This window comes from Cydia amplana, chromosome 25 (genome assembly GCF_948474715.1).
Source record: "Cydia amplana chromosome 25, ilCydAmpl1.1, whole genome shotgun sequence".
NCBI lineage: Eukaryota > Metazoa > Arthropoda > Insecta > Lepidoptera > Tortricidae > Cydia > Cydia amplana.
Genome location: NC_086093.1, coordinates 7,492,919 through 7,512,073, shown reverse-complemented (window position 1 = coordinate 7,512,073; position 19,155 = coordinate 7,492,919). Strand labels below are relative to the sequence as shown.

The following is a 19,155-nucleotide window of genomic DNA, read 5'->3' as shown; positions in this document are numbered from 1 at the left end:
CAAGATATTAATATAAAAAGGAAAACTTTACTAGACTCATTCGCAAACTCGAATTTAGACTTGAATCTAAAAGAGACATACTCAATTTCATCTCACACAGAACCTACTCAAAATGCAGAGAGAAAACGTCAGAAAAGATTCATAAACATCTTCCAAAAATCAGCGGCCGTTGAAAATGAGAACTTCCTATTTAAAATTTTGGATTTCTTGAATAAGAATCGCAGACACGCTTTGCCTGTGTTCACGGTTATGAGAGAGATAAATACTTTAGTTAAAAGTGCTAACGGAGAGTTGAATCATTCGACTAAAGAAAGGAATAATTATATAGGACTTAATCCTCCTGTGTTACCGTTGGCTACTTATAATTTGGAGTTAGGCAGCGATTCGAAAGTGAAGGCTTTTGTGAAAAGGTTGCTTGGGTTGAAAGTGGAGGGTGATAGGTTGACTATTACTGGGAAATAAGACGTAATATAGTAAACTAGCTTTTTCCCGCGACTTCGTTTGCGTGGAGTTAATTTGGGTAGCTTATTTTTACTCTAATCTGCTTTTTAACGATTTCCCATACAAACTTCCACCCCCCTTTTCACCCCCTTAAAGAGTGATTTTTGGGATAAAAACTACCCTATGTCCTTCCCCGGGACTCAAACTATCTCCATACGAAATTTCAACTAAATCGTTTCAGCGGTTTAAGCGTGAAGAGGTAACAGACAGATACACTTTCGCATTTATAATATTAATATAGTACGGACTAGCGACCCGCCCCGGTTTCTAACGGGTAGGTCAACCAATTCACACAAAACCTTTACAAATTATACACCTAAACCTTCCTCAAGAATCATTCTATTCATAGGTGAAAACCGCATGAAAATCCGTTCAGCAGTTTTTGAGTTTAAAGCGAACAAACATACATAGAGGCAGACGGGGGACTTTGTTTTATAATATGTAATTATGTATTGTTAATAATTTTAGCTGGACTTGTGTGTACAGAAGCTTTTAACGCAATAATGCACCCAAATTATATATTTTTTCGATTTTTGTTAATATTTCTTTGATCTTAACAACATTTTCACTTGACTTTGCTTGCAGGCTACGCGGAAACTTTTACGTGATGACCCGACGCCAATCACCCTACTCCATAGAATAACTGTTTAGTTACAGTCAGCAGCAATAGTTGCTAAGCGGGCGAAGTGTTCAAAGATATCTTGACGCGACTTTATTGTTAAGAGAATAAGAGCGTGTCAAGGTCATTTTGAACACCTCGCCCGCTTTGCAACTTCTGCTGCTGGCTGTACCATTATTATAAGTTTTAGTTTTATTTATAAGATGTACATTATTTAAAATATATATTGTTTTAGATTTAAATCTGTTTTTATTTATTCCTGTAGTGTGCTGAGTATATTATACGAAAACTGAGTCAAGAGAGGCCTTTTAGAACACGAGGCAGGCAATCCTGTTTACGACTTTTTACAATAAAATTTCGCAGTAAACGGTTGGTCGACAGTGTTGGATAGGACGTAAGCTAAGGCCACTTTTTATATACGCATTTGAACATTTATAACTTTGTAGAAATCGGAGAGACATAACATAAATAAAAATATTGACAGAAATCTGTATTGTGTACTGTTGAATATATTTAAAGCTAGGTTGTCAAACGTAGCGTCGCGTACCCGACACTATAGTCTGTCAAGCCGTATATGTCAGTAGCAATGTAAAGCAAACTAAAGTATGGTATCCCTAGGAAACGAACAAAAAGCAGCAATGTACATCGAACAACGATGAAATGTAAACAAAACAGTTCCACAGATAAGGTATAAATGACACGCGATTTTCGAATACAGTAAAACCCGCTTAAGACGATTCCGAAGGGACCTAGCAAAAAAACGTCTTAAACGGGAAATCGTATTAAACGTGAAATTTGTTTTAGTATTATTTCATGTAATTTGTTTATTTAGAATGGAACTCACAACAAACATTATAAATGAACATTAGGCTGTCAAGGAGATGGCATCGCATTCTCAGGCCGCTAAGGACCCGACAAAAGATATTAGCCAAAACAAAAAACTTTAAGGTAGGTAATAAACATAAAAAAATTTAGATAACGGCGTATTGCATAACAATACGACGGTTATGTCAATAACACAAACGTGCAGATGGTGCGTAACAGTTAACATTAAGAAAACAGCCAACAGTGGTTCCGGGCGTGATGCGTTGCGACGGACGGGCGCGGCGCACACCCTCCCACTTCCTCAACTTCCGAATGCACAGAATTGATGCGCGGACCAATTAGCTGATCGCTTGGGCTACAAACCTCTGGACAAGTGGAGGTGTCGCCAGAATCGCGTCCCCTTGCGTAATATTATAAATACTTAAATAAAAAAATGAGTAGCTACGGCATGCTTAGTCCCCATTTTTTCACCCACATACGTAAGTTGGTAACATTTAGATGGCGTATTAAGCGGGACGCGAGTCGTATTAACCGTGAAAAAATTTATGAAATCAGGCTTAAAGTTGCAGGGACCGGCGTAAAATGGCGTAAACGGGAAATCGTATTAAACGTGATCGTATTAAGAGGGTTCTACTGTAATTCAATCGTAGCGTTGCCAACCCGCGATTATTTAAATTTGCCGCCTTTTTCTACTGACAAGATTTGCTTGACCAAATTTATTTTTGAATTTGGTTAAAAACTAGCACTCACCGATACATATGATGTTGGTGTAACAGGGATCCTAGCACTAGCGACCTCAGGTAGACGGGCCTTATGAGACGCGATAGTAGCGCCCCCTGCATGCCGACGACGCACCAACGGCAAACTTTGTCGGAGCACGACATTGTTAGAAGACGCTCGCCCTACGACAAACATAAATAAATAAATATTAGGGGACATCTTACACAGATCAATCTAGCCCCAAACTAAGCAAAGCTTGTACTATGGGTGCTAGGCGACGATATACATATTTAAGTAGATACATACGTGTATACATAGAAAACACCCATGACTCTGGAACAAATATTTGTGTTCATCACACAAATAAATGCCCTTATCGGGATTCGAACCCGGGACCATCTGCTTCACAGGCAGGGTCACTACCCACTAGACCAGACCTGTCGTCGATAATTTGTAAAACTCAAACATTTGTGACGTTTTCAACCAAAAGGTACCACATTGTCGGTTGTCGATAAGGTTGATTTCAAATTGAAGCTATATGGAAATAGGGCCTTATTGACAACCGACAATACCGTTTTGGTTGAGTATGGCACATTTATTTAGCAAATTTTGCAAACTTTGACGTGCCAATCAGCAGCCTTACTTACCCCTATGTAACACTTAGCCGTATTAACTCTAAGTTGACGTTTGATTATTCATGGCGCGGTAGAGCGTCGGCTACTTCAGATTGGGTTCTGTGCTTACCCCTCGGAGAAATAGGCGTGATTATATGTATGTATGTATGTATGTAAATACCTGCATGACTCCATCCCAGGTCTGTATGATGTTGCTGCAATTCTTCACTGGTATAGTGCCTTCTCCGGACTCGATCTTGGTCCTCAGTTGACCACGCGCCAACCTGTAACACATATATAGTTAGGTTTTTATATACTAGGAAACATTAATTGATTGCAACACATCGTAATATGTAGTGTTAGTAACAATTATGCCTACGAGCACAGAATAAGTAATAGTATTATCATACAGAACGGCCACGCCCCGCCCCGCCCCGACTCGCATTACCTCGCCCCGCGACATGAATCTGACGGACTTCTGGCGTGCTCTCAGTAAAGCGACTTACGCACACATACAATGACGCGTGTACAGACGTGTCGCGCACACATATAAACGCAAATGATTTTTGATGTATGTCGTGTCCGCCCTGTGCTACGAGTTTGACAAACGATGAAAATTACGTAATAAGCTTGAAAGGTATTTTTACACAATCTCTTGGTCTAATGTGCATCGCGTCTCACTCTTTCACTAAGTAAAATGTGAGACGATGCGTCCGTCGCCGCACGGCGCCGTGCTCACGTACAGGTGTAGTAGCCGGTCCGGTTGTTACCTGTTCGGGTGCCGGTCCGGCGCCGGGTCCGGCTGCTCGTGCGGGCTGAAGATGCGTCCGTCGCCGCACGGCGCCGTGCTCACGTACAGGTGTAGTTGCCGGTCCGGTTGTTACCTGTTCGGGTGCCGGTCCGGCGCCGGGTCCGGCTGCTCGTGCGGGCTGAAGATGCGTCCGTCGCCGCACGGCGCCGTGCTCACGTACAGGTGTAGTTGCCGGTCCGGTTGTTACCTGTTCGGGTGCCGGTCCGGCGCCGGGTCCGGCTGCTCGTGCGGGCTGAAGATGCGTCCGTCGCCGCACGGCGCCGTGCTCACGTACAGGTGTAGTTGCCGGTCCGGTTGTTACCTGTTCGGGTGCCGGTCCGGCGCCGGGTCCGGCTGCTCGTGCGGGCTGAAGATGCGTCCGTCGCCGCACGGCGCCGTGCTCACGTACAGGTGTAGTTGCCGGTCCGGTTTCAGCTGGTAGCCGCCGCCCGGGACCGGCTCGAGGTCCGAATCCGGTATTGGGATTGTTGGATCTGTGGTAGATATATTAATGATACTTGTATTCTAAATGACATAACTTTTCGATTCGGACTTTTTCGTATAAACCATGTATAAACCTACTATTTCTAAATCGGTTAAATATATACCAAAGATATACGTAAAGTGTCATTCAATAGAACTTGCTAACTAGGTATGTAAACAACCGCCATACTAAAATTGACACTGAATATCAATTTACTAGTAACATTTGTTTACATGGTTAGCAAGTTCTATTGAATGACACTTTAACTCTGTATAAGTCTAAAAAAACGTATTACGGAAAATCAAGAAAAGTGTATGCTTTAGTTTTAATCCTGTGTCGAAAGATGGCAGTAAATTTACTGTGACTACAGAATTACTAGACAATAAGCCTCTATACACTATTGTCTTTCTATTCTCTTTGCTATGAAGTTTGTCAGTGACCTTATTTACCTTTAGCCTCCGCGTACATGAGTAGTTGCGCGTACAGATGTCGCTGTAAGCACCGTCGCGCTGCCACCTACAAACACATAATACATTTCAAATATGTAAACGTGATGTTAAGATTCCTAGTTGACTTTTCATTTATTATTTGGCTAAATGACATGGAAATTTAAGACCGCCATTTGTATTTTTGAGGCGAAAACTTCTTTAGCGGCGCTGTGCACTTTTTGTGATGGGGAAAAAATGTTAAACTCGAGACAGCGTAAGATGATCACGTGACCGTAAGACGTACACGTGACCTGATCGAAAAACTGTTACATGTAATGTCATTGAGTTTTTCTTTATTGGTTTAAATGCCATCTAGTGAGTTTCCCTCTAACTGGTATTAATATAACTAGAGTACTAACACTGATGTGCTTAAGGGTTTCAAGTAATGCGACGAAATAACGCTAGATGGCGTTAACCTCAATTATACAAACATTTTGCAATAGTCATTGAGTTTTCACTTCTGCCGGCACTCCCTGAGTGCAACCCGTTGTTTTTTTTTCATTCACCATTCTTTCCATTCTCTGTAACTTGGCAGAACTGTAAGAGCTTGGGGCTTACCTCAGCATGGCAATCGTTCACGGCCCGTCCCCGCACAGACATGTGTTCTCCAGACACACACTTTGTGCCTGTTGTAACCGCTATCACCTAATCGAAATTAAACTTTCGTGAGACATATTTTAAACTGTTTATAGTTCGTTTTTTTAGCATTAGAAATAAGGTAAAGATAAAGATAAAGATAAAAGATAGTTTATTCAAGTAGGCATAATTACAATGCGCTTATGAACGTCAAATAAAGCTAGGTAGACCGGCTCCAACCCTACACCTCTGCCCCGAGAAGATTTAAATCCCCCCTCAATTGGAGGAGGGTATCCCAATATGGGACCGGCAACAAACTCGGCGGGACACATCTTTTCAAAAATAATTACATCTTATAATTAACATGCATTACGAGAAAATAAGGGAAAAAATACAATTTAAATTACTATAGAATTCATGCAATTATACACATAAGGTGTAATAGAATAGGTGTAAACAATCTTGATGTGTCTTTTAATTGAAAAACACATTTTAAAAATAAGTTACGGCAAATATGTAACAATTATGAATCTAATACGATCTTTTATAGTCTTCTGCTTTCATAAGTAATAGTTATTGATTTTTAAAAAGTGTTTTTCAATTAAAAGACATGTCAAAATCGCTTACCTTCTATCAAGTTCTTTCCAATGCTAAAAAAAACGAACTATAGACGACACAACGGTTTCACTCACTTAGATTTTTAGTCGCTATTGGCGACGTGTTTCGGACGGGTTCCCCCTTTTGTTTCCCATAAAGTTTTAAGTCATAATGTATTGTTTGCCATATTATCATAAGTCATAAAACTGAACCGTTATCTTTTCAGGATTTTCGTCAGGTTATCCTATAGATAGGTTAGGTTAGGTTTGTTTTATGACAATCCTGAAAGTGACGCGTTACTGAACCAAATCAATTATGACTAACGAAAATGCGGGCAAACAATACATTATGACTTAAAACTATTTGGGAAACAATAGAGACCCATAATTTATTATTTAATCATTTATTTTCGTTAAAAAAGGTTATATACAAGTTTTTTCTATAAATATACATTTTCAAGTCCCATCTTTCTTAACTGACTATGCATTTCGGGCCCTTGCGGGGTCCTTCCACAGGCTCAAGTGCTCGCGGCGGCTGCACTCGATCCGAACAGACTCCACCATAGACTAGGAATCCTCTAGACGGAGTTTAGAGCAATTATTTCATGAAACCGATGCTGCCAAAAATACTGCGGTGCGGGGGACGAGGTGAGCGAGTCCCGTGCCGTGATTGGTCCGTTCAAAGACACGGACGTCACACAAAGACACTTTGACTCGAAGATGGAGTAAAACTACCGTATATTTGTGGCAGAGGGGGTAGCGCTACTATGCTCAGTCTGGAGGATGCCTTGTCTGTGGACTCTACCAACCGTTTTACGAATACCTCTGTGTGCTTGTAGCAGGGATGTTGCGAACATCCGCATCCGCGGAACTTCCGCATTATTTTCAACATCCGCATCTGCGTCCGCATAAAATCGATGCGGAGCTTATGCGGATGCGGATGTCGAACAAGTCGGTACAGGAACGTCTTAGCGGCGGCGTAAGTGCTAGGTAATTTCGTCATTACCTATAACGAAATCGTCTAGAATCATTGATATAGTATAAAGAACTGGATACCCAATCAGCCGCAAAAAATGGCCCCACAAAAGTAACGTTGAAACAGATCACGCGTTACTTTTTCGTTTAGTCTTGTTTGAAACGCTCAAATGTGAAGTTGTCAACAATTACGAAATGTGCCATTAAAATATGTAAAAATAACAATGATAAAACAAGGAAAAAGGATGGAATGTATTTTTTTCGGTTAGTTCTTTGGATAGCATTACATAATTTATGTAATCTGGTGGTAATTTTATGGTTTTGAATAAATTAATTTGTTAGTACCAAAGAAGGGATGTCAAGGAACAAAAATCTAATGAGTCGATGTGAGGTCAATATTTATTTTTATTTTTATATGGAATTCGTAAGGAATAATATTATGTTTAAATTCAAGATTTCCAAGAAAACCTATGGGACGTGCAAAGTGGACTGCTATTTAATTATAGCAAGAGATAGGGGTGATGCAGTTTTAAACAAAGCAAAACGGCACTTGTGTGATCGGCCCATTTCCCTGTTTCCGACAACCAATAAGGGCTTATACCGACTAACTGTAAATGCTAAACCTGTCTGAACACAGTGACAACCACAGGATTTTTTTGGGTTATTTCCACCAACTCGCTTTGGTGGTAACTAGTGGGAATTATTTTTCCCAGTAATTACCAGTGGTAAAAGGTGGGAAAAAAAAATCCTAGTAGTTACCACTGATATCAACTTGGTGGTAACTAGTGGGAACAACCCGATTTTTTTTATAAAGTATGGACTTTATAAAAAAAAATCCAATCAGTACCTAAATGTCCCCGTGCACCCGTGCGATGAGTAAATGTAGATCTAAAATACACAGTTATTTTATTTAATAAGTTGAATTTATTTCAAGGAAATTAGTATTTAAAGACGTATACTTACTTATTAAAAATTTAATTTGTTTGAATTTGAACCACGAATTAATTTTATTTAAACTCCCGATTAAATTAAATTTGTTTTATTTATTACTTCAATTGGTTTTTCTGTACAGTAATACCTATTCAAGTGTACCAAAGTGACTCCATTCGTTCATTATTCTCGTTTGACGTTGCTTGACGTAAATACGTTACGTTTAGTGCCATCGGACTAAATTTTTTAACAGTGTTGGTACTTATGTATGCAAATTTGACACTTAATGCTTACGACATTAAGCTCTTTTCTGTACGAAACATTTATCTTGACTCAAAATTTACGTAAGCGTTTTTATCATCAATGCAAATGGTGCGAAACGTCATTGGGATCCACATTTCTTGACGTTTTTGTTCTGCTTTGTGTGTCTATTTCTTTTATATTAAGTCAGTGTCTAGAATAGTCTAGATCCAGAAAAGTCCGCGAAGTTACTGTTTATTAAATATAACGCACCTATATTCTTGCTCAAATACTAAAGGTTTCGTTTTTTTTTTAATGAAAAAATACTAAAAATGTAATATTTGACGTTTTCTAAGTACCTAATCTTGACATCCGCATCCGCGGATGTGAGCCTTTAAATATCCGCGTCCGCATCCGCGGATGTCAAAAAATCTGCATCCGCAACATCCCTGGCTTGTAGTAAGTAATAGAAGTTACCTTGGAGTCGTTGGGTCTATTGTCGATGGTCATCACGATGCCGGCTAGGACTTTCCTCTTGGAGTGCACCAAGTCCCCCTTCATGATTTCCTGGAACTTCTCGTTCACCAACCTAAGGGCAGAAAACAATGTAACTTTGCCCTCATTTAAGAGCCCATCAACGTGCACACTAGCGCCACTGCTAAATAATCGTGATTATTTCAATTTAACGAAAGATATTTAAAAAAGGGGGCCGCTACGTACTGTATCTTGTATTAAAGTACCTTTTGAATACATCAAACTAGTTTCTATGTTGCTGGATTCGTCAATCTATAAACTCAAAACAAAACGGCCGTTTTAACTGTGGACGCATAGATTGACGAATCCAGCAACATATAAACTAGTTTGATGTATTCAAAAGGTACTTTAATACAAGATACAGTACGTAGCGGCCCCCTTTTTTAAATATCTTTCGTTAAATTGAAATAATCACGATTATTTAGCAGTGGCGCTAGTGTGCACGTTGATGGGCTCTTAAGACCGTGGGGGATTTGCCCTCAGCTAAGACCTTGAGGGATTTGTCCTTAGCTAAGACCGTGGGGATTTGTCCTTAGCTAAGACCGTGGGGATTTGACCTCAGCTAAGACCGTGGGGGATTTGCGCTCAGCTAAGACCGTGGGGGATTTGCGCTCAGCTAAGACCGTGGGGGATTTGTCCTCATCTAAGACCGTGGCGGATTTGTCCTCAGCTAAGACCGTGGGGATTTGTCCTCAGCTAAGACCGTGGGGATTTGTCCTCAGCTTAGACCGTGGGGGATTTGACCTCAGCTAAGACCGTGAGGGATTTGCTCTCAGCTAAGACCGTGGGGCATTGCCCTCATCTAAGACCGTGAGGGATTTGCCCTCAGCTAAAACCGTGGGGGATTTGCGTTCAGCTAAGACCGTGGGGCATTGCCCTCATCTAAAACCGTGAGGGATTTGCCCTCAGCTAAGACCGTGAGGGATTTGCTCTCAGCTAGGACCGTGAGGGATTTGCTCTCAGCTAGGACCGTGGGGCATTGCCCTCATCTAAAACCGTGAGGGATTTGCCCTCAGCTAAGACCGTGGGGGATTTGCCCTCAACTAAGTACGTGGGGAATTTGCTCTCATCTAAAAAGTTAGAAGTGTGTTACCAGGCGTGTCTCACTCCGCGATTTCGTCGCTTTGCTACAGGTAGCTAAATTACATCCGTTCCACACCAATTTTGGTGGCTAGCCATAAGCCGCGCGTGGCGCTGTCGCCACCTAGCGGCCATATCTGTGCAGATCGTAACAGACGCGTTTTGTTAGAGAGTGAGTCTTCTGTACCTAGTACTATTATTTATTCTAGAGATGCAACGGATAGTTGTTTGGCCGGATACCGGATATCCGGCCTAGACACTGGCCGAATATCCGGTATCCGGCCGCCTGATATTCGGCCGGCGGAACTTTATCTATATTCTGAGTTTTGCAGGTGCGCGTCGTGCAGGTTTCGACCTGTTTCGTAGTGAACGTTCGCGCGGAAACATTTCTAGGATCGTAACGAGTTTTATCACTTTTAAAAGAATAAACTGATTCGATTATGACCGTGACTGTTTTTTAGATTCCATTTTTTACCCCAAAATGTGTTAATTTTACTATCCGGTATCCGGCCGGATAGTAGGTCGCTATCCGGTATCCGGCCGGATACTAAAATAACGGCCGGATAGGCCGGATACCGGATAGTAACCGGATATCCGGTGCATCTCTAATTTATTCTGTGGTGTTACTCACTTGCCAATGGTATCAGCGCGGGGCTGAGGCAGGCAGCCCGGCTCGTCGGCACCCGCGGGGGCTCTGTCCTCGTCTAAGACCGCCAGCGCAGCCCTAGCGGCCGCTAGCTTCGCTAACTTCTTGCTTGAACCTTGAAAATATTATATATTATTAATTATTACATTTATATCCATGCAAAATTACTTTGAAGCACTCATCATTATTATAGGGTATTTTCCTACTAGTCAGATCAGTTTCTTTTTTAGAACTGTCAAAACGATTTGCTAATATGAAATTTATATGAAATAATACATCGTGTGCGCCACGGTCAACTCACCTACTTTTTATATTTCTATCCGATTTATTAAATAAGGCTTGTGCTTCAAAATAACTGCTATCTACGTTTTTCTAATAATTATCTGGTGCTTTATTTCATGCATTAAATTGGTGTGAAATAATTTATTTCAAATACAGGAAAATACCCTATTAACGGAATCTGCGGACGGACAGAGATAAACAGATTGGCATGACGCTACGGATATAAGAGTTCCTTCTTGACTACGGAACCCAAAAACGGATACCTAAAGTCTATTTTTTTATTCGGTATACTAAAACGACATTTCATACTATGGAATGACACATGATGTTCATATAATGAAATGTCATTTTAGTCTACCGAATAAAAAAATAGACTTTAATAATTAAGTCTGATATTTAATGTTCTTTTTTTATTAATTTACTTTGATTTTTTCTTACCATATCCTTCGAAGGTCTGGTCCTTAATCTGGCAGACGACCTTGAAACGCATGCTGTGGCTGAGCTGAAGAGGGGCTGTGGACAAAAACATAGGTACATCTTGTGGCCAAAGATTTGACCCTTTAACCGCTAAAGACGTCAACTGACGCGCCCGGCTACAGCCCAATATGAACCTGTGATGCATGCGCAATATGCGCATACGCATCACGGCAAGTAATAGCGGCATAAGTCGCATACTACATAGTAACGCCATCTTTCCGCAACTAGCAGTAGACTAGTGGTCAGCGGGTTGACAACTGGTAAAGTAGTGACACCGAAAACTTAAATCTTGAAATTGAGGGTGTCGCGTAAAAACGAGGACGACCGGAGAGAAAAAAAGAAAGAAAAGACGAAGGAGTCATACGCCGTCGATAAGACGGCGATTAATAAAAATTACGTAGTTTTACGGACATGATACGCCATAATAGTATCGATTGGAGTTTGTTGTGATATTTGTGCGTGTGAGTGCCAGAAATAGTCACGGGGTAAGCTTTATTGATGTCACTCTGTGATCATAGAAGTATTTTAAATATAGAAGTGTTATTCTCACTCACTGTGCGACACTTTGTTCACAGCATACGGGAACGCCCTTCCTAACGGGGTCATTTATGGAAATTGAACAAAAACTCCCGGAATGACATTGCAGTAGAATACGATCCTTAATTTCGCTACAGTTGTCACGAGTTAGTTTGGACTTGAGGCTCGAGCACACGGCTGCGGAGCGAGTGGCCCGGGTTCGCTTCCAGCGAAGGCGAAGTCTTTTTGCTTCTTTTTAATTATTAGTTTTTGTTTACATTTAGTGTTTTACTCTTATCTTCGTTTATATTGTTTCTTTTTATTATTTAAAACTTCGTGTAGTTTTTAGTCATTAACGAAAATCCCTTGGCGGTCTTAGCGATATCGAACAGTGTGTTTATTTTATTTAATTCATTTATTATTTAAGGTTTTAGTTGTATAGGATTAATATAGTATAAAGTTAATTGTCACCAATTGTTTTTCTATCATCGAATCCAAGAACCCGAATCATTACATTGGCGCCTAACGGGTATTCGGTGATTTAGATCAGTCCGTGGTGACAGTTGGCAACAAAAGTATGTTTATTTAAGTTTTTTTTTTTAACAAGTTTTGTGTTGCTAGTATTAAGTTAGAGATTAGAATTCAGAGATAATGGACGTTAACGCCCTGCATAAAGATGAGCTGGAGTTTGAGCTGGCATGCCGGGGTGTCTCGGATTGTGAAACTGTAGCGACTATGCGTAAATTTCTGCGGGCAATGTTGAAACGGGAGGCATCCGGGGAATCCTCTACCTCTATAAAAGTTCCCGCTGGTTGTGTTGAAAATCCGGGTAAGGAAATTCTCTTTTGCAGGAACAAATTGTCATCTGTGGTAGCTCTCATTTCGGAGTTGTCAGACAGCCCGGATGTTGCACTGATCAGGCGGTTACAGTCTCGGTTGACACATCTGGCTAACCGCGCAAAGTTAATTGTACCTTCAGCTGAAGCTGACACGGAAAGGCACTTGGAATTGCTCGAGGACATTGATGAAGCTATGGTGTCATTAGAGGGGGTGAAAGAGGAAGAGACAGCTGAGGACGAGGCAGTCATCTCTGAGCAGGACAAGGCCATGCTTCACAGGACATTGGGGGAGGAAGCGGTGAAGATATTAGGAAGTTTAGGTTTAGAAGCAACTTCTAGCAAAGCGGGCTCAAAAGTAATTGGAAGCCATCAAAACCGTGTGGGTGACGCAGTGGTTACGACGGGCACTGAACCTTTTTCCGCACCGGCAGCAAGTCAAGCCAACTTGGGGAGGGGCAATACTCAAAAGGAAATACAATCGGAAAACCGGGGAGCAGTTCCGAAGGTTCCTTCTGTTTCCCAGGGATTACAGAGGTCGTCAACATTGGATCCTGAATTTCAGAGGAGGAAGTTAGTTCCAATTAAAGATTGGGGGGTCAAGTTTAGCGGTAAAGGCACCGTAAGCATCAATGCATTTCTGGAGAGGGTTGCGGAGCTCAAGGAGGCCCGTAATGCAGACGATGATGATTTATTCCGTTATGCCGTAGATCTGTTTGAAGATGAAGCTCTCATATGGTTTAGAGCCAACAGAGGCGTGGTTTCTAATTGGTCGGAGCTGGTGGACCTCCTGGTTGATACTTTCCAGGCACCAAATTATCAGGATGAGCTCTTGGAGGAAATTAGGCGGCGAACTCAGAGTAACCAGGAGAGGGTTGTCATATACTTATCGATCATGCAGAATATGTTTAACCGTTTACCCATGCCGCTTACGGAATCGCAAAAGTTGGTGATTCTAAGGAAGAACCTGCAGCCTTACTACCAGAAGGAAATTTGCCGTGACACTTTTGATTCGGTAGCAGGATTGACATCGGTACTAAGGGTGATTGAACGGACCAAGATTCGTTGTGAAGGGTTCAAGGAGCCAACCACGGATAACTTGTCTTTGGAACGTGATTTAGCGTACAAGGGTACCTTGAGTGCCATGCAGCAGGAGCACAAAGACGTAGCAGCCATAGATAATAAGTTTGTCGGTAGTTCTGTGCAGTCGAAGTGCTGGAATTGCAGGAGTCCGGGTCACAGATTTAGGGATTGCAAATTACCAAGGCAGCGGCTCTTCTGTTATAAATGCGGCCGTTTTGGAAATACTGTACAGAAGTGTTCTTGCAGTAAGGCGAATGAGGGAAACGGTCAGTCGGAGTCGAAGCCTGCCGATTCGACCCCGCAAAAATAAGTCATTCTATACCGGATGACTGGCAGCAATGGCTAAATACTGTCTCTAGATATTTTAGGACTGGGGAAGTTTGCAACATACAGCGCAGTGATAGGGATAGACGGTACTACGCAGATATAAGAATTTTGAACCAGCAATTCCTGGCTCTCTTGGACTGCGGAGCTTCAATTTCGGTAATTTCTCGAAATTTTTGTGCGAAAATCACGAGCTTAGGCTTGACGGCACAAAAGGTGCCCGCGCAGGATATATCCATAGCTGATGCATCCACTCTTACGACTGATACTGTAGTCCATATGCCGATACAGTTTCGAGGAGAATTCAGAGTGGTCCCTTTTTTTGTCATGGATCCTTCAAAACATGAAATCGTGTTAGGTATTAGTTTTTGGGACGCTTTTGGGTTAACAGTGGCGGAACGGAAGTTGGCAACGGAAATATCGGAGATAGCAGCAGTAAGCTCGGTGGTTTCGCGAGAGGAGTTAGATGACAGTCAAAAACAGCGTTTAGGTGGTCTACTGGAAGAGATGGGTAGGGACATAGGTAAGGGATTAGGGAGGACATCGCTTATTAGTCATAGGATTGACACAGGAGATAGCTTACCTACCAGCCAGCGACAGTATCCTTTCGCTCCGCCTATCATGAGGGAACTGGAGAAGGAGATTCAAGACATGCTCGATAATGATGTAATTGAACCCTCGTTCAGCTCTTGGCGTTCTCCAGTTCTCTTAGTAAAAAAGGCATCGGGCAAAAATCGGTTGTGTCTTGACAGCCGGCAATTAAATAAAGTGACAGTAAAAGACTCTTACCCGTTGCCGAGGGTGACAACTATTTTAGACAGCTTAAAGAACGCGCAGTTTTTGACGACTATCGATTTACGTTCTGCGTTTTGGCAGATACCCTTAGAAGACTCTAGTAAAGAAAAAACTGCTTTTGGCCTTGCGGGTAAGGGTCTTTATCAATTTAAGGTCATGCCTTTTGGTCTCTGCAACGCTTCTCAAACTCAACAGCGCCTGATGGATCGGCTGTTTCCACCCGAGTATGAAGGTAAAATATTTACCTATTTGGACGATATAGTGGTTTGTAACAGTAATTTTGAAGAACATTTATCGTCGCTGGCCTTTGTAAAGGACAAACTGAAAGAGGCAGGTCTGACCATAAATCTTGACAAGTGTGCCTTCGCGAGACCGTCTCTGAAGTACTTAGGGTACATCGTCGACAAGGAGGGGCTTCGAACAGATCCAGACAAGGTTAGAGCCATTCTGGATCCTCGGCCCACTACTTATTCAGAGTTGAAGCGCTTCATTGGCCTGGCCAGCTGGTATCGGCGATTCGTTCCAAACTTTGCCATTGTGGCGGCCCCACTACATGACTTGACGAAAGGTGGGAAAAAGGGCAAGCAGATTCTGTGGAACGGAGAAGCGCAACAGGCATTCCTTAGTCTGAAAACGGCTCTCACCTCTGCGCCAGTGCTACGAGTACCGGATTTCACAAAACCCTTTTCGGTTCAGTGTGATGCTTCCAATAGGGGCACCGGTGGAGTTTTAATTCAAGAGATTGAGGGTATGGAAACACCCATCGCTTACACTAGTCGAAAGTTGACGGAAAGGGAATGTAGGTATTCGGCTTCCGAGCGAGAATTGCTAAGTGTCCTGCATGCGGTCGAACAGTTTCGTCCTTATATTGAAGGAACCCATTTCAGGGTCATCTCGGACCATAGCGCTCTCCAGTGGTTGCATCACAATAAGGATCCCCATGGCCGTCTAGCTAGATGGGCCATGCGGTTACAACAATTTGATTATGAAATTGTCCACCGCAAAGGAAAGTTCAACACTGTACCTGATGCCTTGTCGAGAGCTATTACTGAGGATGTTGACCTTCTGGAAATTACGCCAGAAGATAAGGACGACTGGTATAAGACGGAAGAGGCCAAAGTTACAGCAGGTACTAACGGACCAGAGTGGGAGATCAACCAAGGACAGCTATGGAGATGCCTCAAGCTAAAACAATTCCCAGACGAGAATTACGATTGGAAGCTTGTCATACCAGAGAAATTTAAACAACAGGTTATGAGAGAATGTCATGATGATCCTACTGCGGGACATTTGGGTGTTAAGAAATCGGTAAATCGAGTCAGGCAACACTACTTCTGGCCGACGTTGATCAAAGATGTTAAGGACCATGTACGGAAATGTGAGGTGTGTGCAAAGTACAAGTATTCCCAGTTGAAACCGTCTGGTTTAATGGGCAGACAGCGAGAAGTAACCAAGCCATTCCAGATGGTATCTATGGACCTGATGGGGCCCTTTCCAAGGTCAAAGTGCGGCAATACCATGCTGTTGGTCATTACGTGTTGGTTCAGCAAATTTTGTTTTTTATTCCCTTTAAGAAATGGAAAGGCATCAGCGATCTCGCAGATTTTAGAAGAAAAGATATTCTTAGTGTACGGAGTGCCTAATGTGATTATTTGTGACAATGGGAAGCAGTTCGTGTCGAACGAATTCAAAGACCTTGTGGCCGGCTATGGAGCAAAACTTTGGTATACACCGTATTACCATCCACAAGCAAATCCAACGGAGCGGGTAAATAAAGTGGTTGGAGTGGCGATCGCCTCCTATGTTGAAGATAATCACAGAGAATGGGATAGGTATATATCTCACATTGCTCACGCAGTGAACACTTCAGTACACGAAGTGACAGAGAGAACTCCGGCCTATCTTTTTTTTGGTCGAGAGACGGCAATACAAGGGTCGAAAGCGTATAACTTTGAGCCTAATGATCACATAGCTATTAACCAAGACCGGTTTCAGAAAAATCTTGACCTACGTAACAAAATTTATGAAGATGTTCGCGAGAACATGAGGAAATCTTATGAAGCCAACGCCAAGCGTTACAACCTCCGGCGACGGACGTGTGACTATAAAGAAGGCGATCTCGTGTTGAAACGTACCAAACATTTGTCATGTGCGGACAAAAGTTTTATGGGCAAGTTAGCACCTAAATTTGAAAAAGCTGTCATTGCGAATAAGGTTTCTACCGATGTCTATAGACTTCAAGGTCTTAAAGGGAAAGATTTGGGAACCTGGCACGCTAGCGATCTAAAACGCATTGGGTGAATCCAGTCGGATTCTTCAGAGTTGAGGGGATATGTGATGCATGCGCAATATGCGCATACGCATCACGGCAAGTAATAGCGGCATAAGTCGCATACTACATAGTAACGCCATCTTTCCGCAACTAGCAGTAGACTAGTGGTCAGCGGGTTGACAACTGGTAAAGTAGTGACACCGAAAACTTAAATCTTGAAATTGAGGGTGTCGCGTAAAAACGAGGACGACCGGAGAGAAAAAAAGAAAGAAAAGACGAAGGAGTCATACGCCGTCGATAAGACGGCGATTAATAAAAATTACGTAGTTTTACGGACATGATACGCCATAATAGTATCGATTGGAGTTTGTTGTGATATTTGTGCGTGTGAGTGCCAGAAATAGTCACGGGGTAAGCTTTATTGATGTCACTCTGTGATCATAGAAGTATTTTAAATATAGAAGTGTTATTCTCACTCACTGTGCGACACTTTGTTCACAGCATACGGGAACGCCCTTCCTAACGGGGTCATTTATGGAAATTGAACAAAAACTCCCGGAATGACATTGCAGTAGAATACGATCCTTAATTTCGCTACAGTTGTCACGAGTTAGTTTGGACTTGAGGCTCGAGCACACGGCTGCGGAGCGAGTGGCCCGGGTTCGCTTCCAGCGAAGGCGAAGTCTTTTTGCTTCTTTTTAATTATTAGTTTTTGTTTACATTTAGTGTTTTACTCTTATCTTCGTTTATATTGTTTCTTTTTATTATTTAAAACTTCGTGTAGTTTTTAGTCATTAACGAAAATCCCTTGGCGGTCTTAGCGATATCGAACAGTGTGTTTATTTTATTTAATTCATTTATTATTTAAGGTTTTAGTTGTATAGGATTAATATAGTATAAAGTTAATTGTCACCAATTGTTTTTCTATCATCGAATCCAAGAACCCGAATCATTACAAACCTTCGTGCATTCCGACAAGGTTCACGATGGCGCGCCGCACACGATGGGCGTGACGTTCAAAGTTAAGTAAAAAGTTTAAAATGGCGGCCATTAATATACTTGGTCAACCAGATCTTGACAGTAGAAAAAGGCGGCAAATTTGAAAAATGTAGGCGCGAAGGGATATCGTCCCATAGAAAATTTGAATTTCGCGCCTTTTTTTACTGACAAGTTTTGGTTGACCAGCTATATTTAAAATGTGGATATGTTTTCGAATGTTACCATTTTGCTGAAGCTAAGTTAAAGTGTAACATTACACATGTATCTGTCTGAAGACCGAAACAGTTTTAAGATTTCATCAAAAACGAATTCGGTTGTTAAAGCTTTGGTTTCCTCCGATAGCGGTGCCGTCATATAGCGGCCGTCTCCATACAAATACTACGACATCCATATTTAGCCGTATTATATAGTATGGAGACGGCCGCTATATGACGGCACCGCTATCCTAGGAAAACCGATCTTAAGTAAAAAGTTAAGAATAGCGACCATTAATGTTTTAAAATGTAGATAGGGTAATTCGCCAGTTTGGTCACTTTTACTAACTGGCCGCCCTAAACTAAAAATGAATTCTATTCACCTATAAACAGAATTCATTTTAGTATAAGGCGGCTAGTTATTGAAGGCTGGCCAGTTATTGAAACTGGCAGAGGTGTAGGGTTGGAGCTGGTGTAGTTTTATTTGACGTTCATAAGCGCATTGTAATTATGCCTACTTGAATAAACTATCTTTTATCATTATCCCATTACTATAATCAGGCGTGGCTCACTCCGCGATTTCGTCGCTTTGCTACAGGTAGCTAAAAGTACATTCGTTCCACACCAATTCTGGTGGCTAGCCATAAGCCGCGCGTGGCGCTGTCGCCACCTAGCGGCCATATCTGTGCTGATCGTAACAAACGCGTTTTGTTAGAGAGCGAGTCTTCTGTATAGTTTGTAGCTTTCTAATAGACCCCG

At 42.0% G+C, this 19,155-nt stretch overlaps 1 protein-coding gene across 1 annotated transcript in view; it reads right to left on the bottom strand.

Annotated features, from left to right (window-relative positions):
• Positions 1–19,155, bottom strand: part of LOC134659458 (double-stranded RNA-specific editase Adar) — a 56,438-nt gene that overhangs the window by 24,897 nt on the left and 12,386 nt on the right. The window contains exons 9-16 of the mRNA XM_063515100.1: positions 11,339–11,413; positions 10,604–10,733; positions 8,836–8,947; positions 5,600–5,686; positions 5,003–5,069; positions 4,392–4,563; positions 3,461–3,563; positions 2,696–2,847 (exon numbers count right to left, since the gene is read on the bottom strand). Of these exons, the coding sequence (XP_063371170.1) occupies positions 2,696–2,847; positions 3,461–3,563; positions 4,392–4,563; positions 5,003–5,069; positions 5,600–5,686; positions 8,836–8,947; positions 10,604–10,733; positions 11,339–11,413 (898 nt within the window). The remainder of the gene's footprint in view (positions 1–2,695; positions 2,848–3,460; positions 3,564–4,391; positions 4,564–5,002; positions 5,070–5,599; positions 5,687–8,835; positions 8,948–10,603; positions 10,734–11,338; positions 11,414–19,155) is intronic.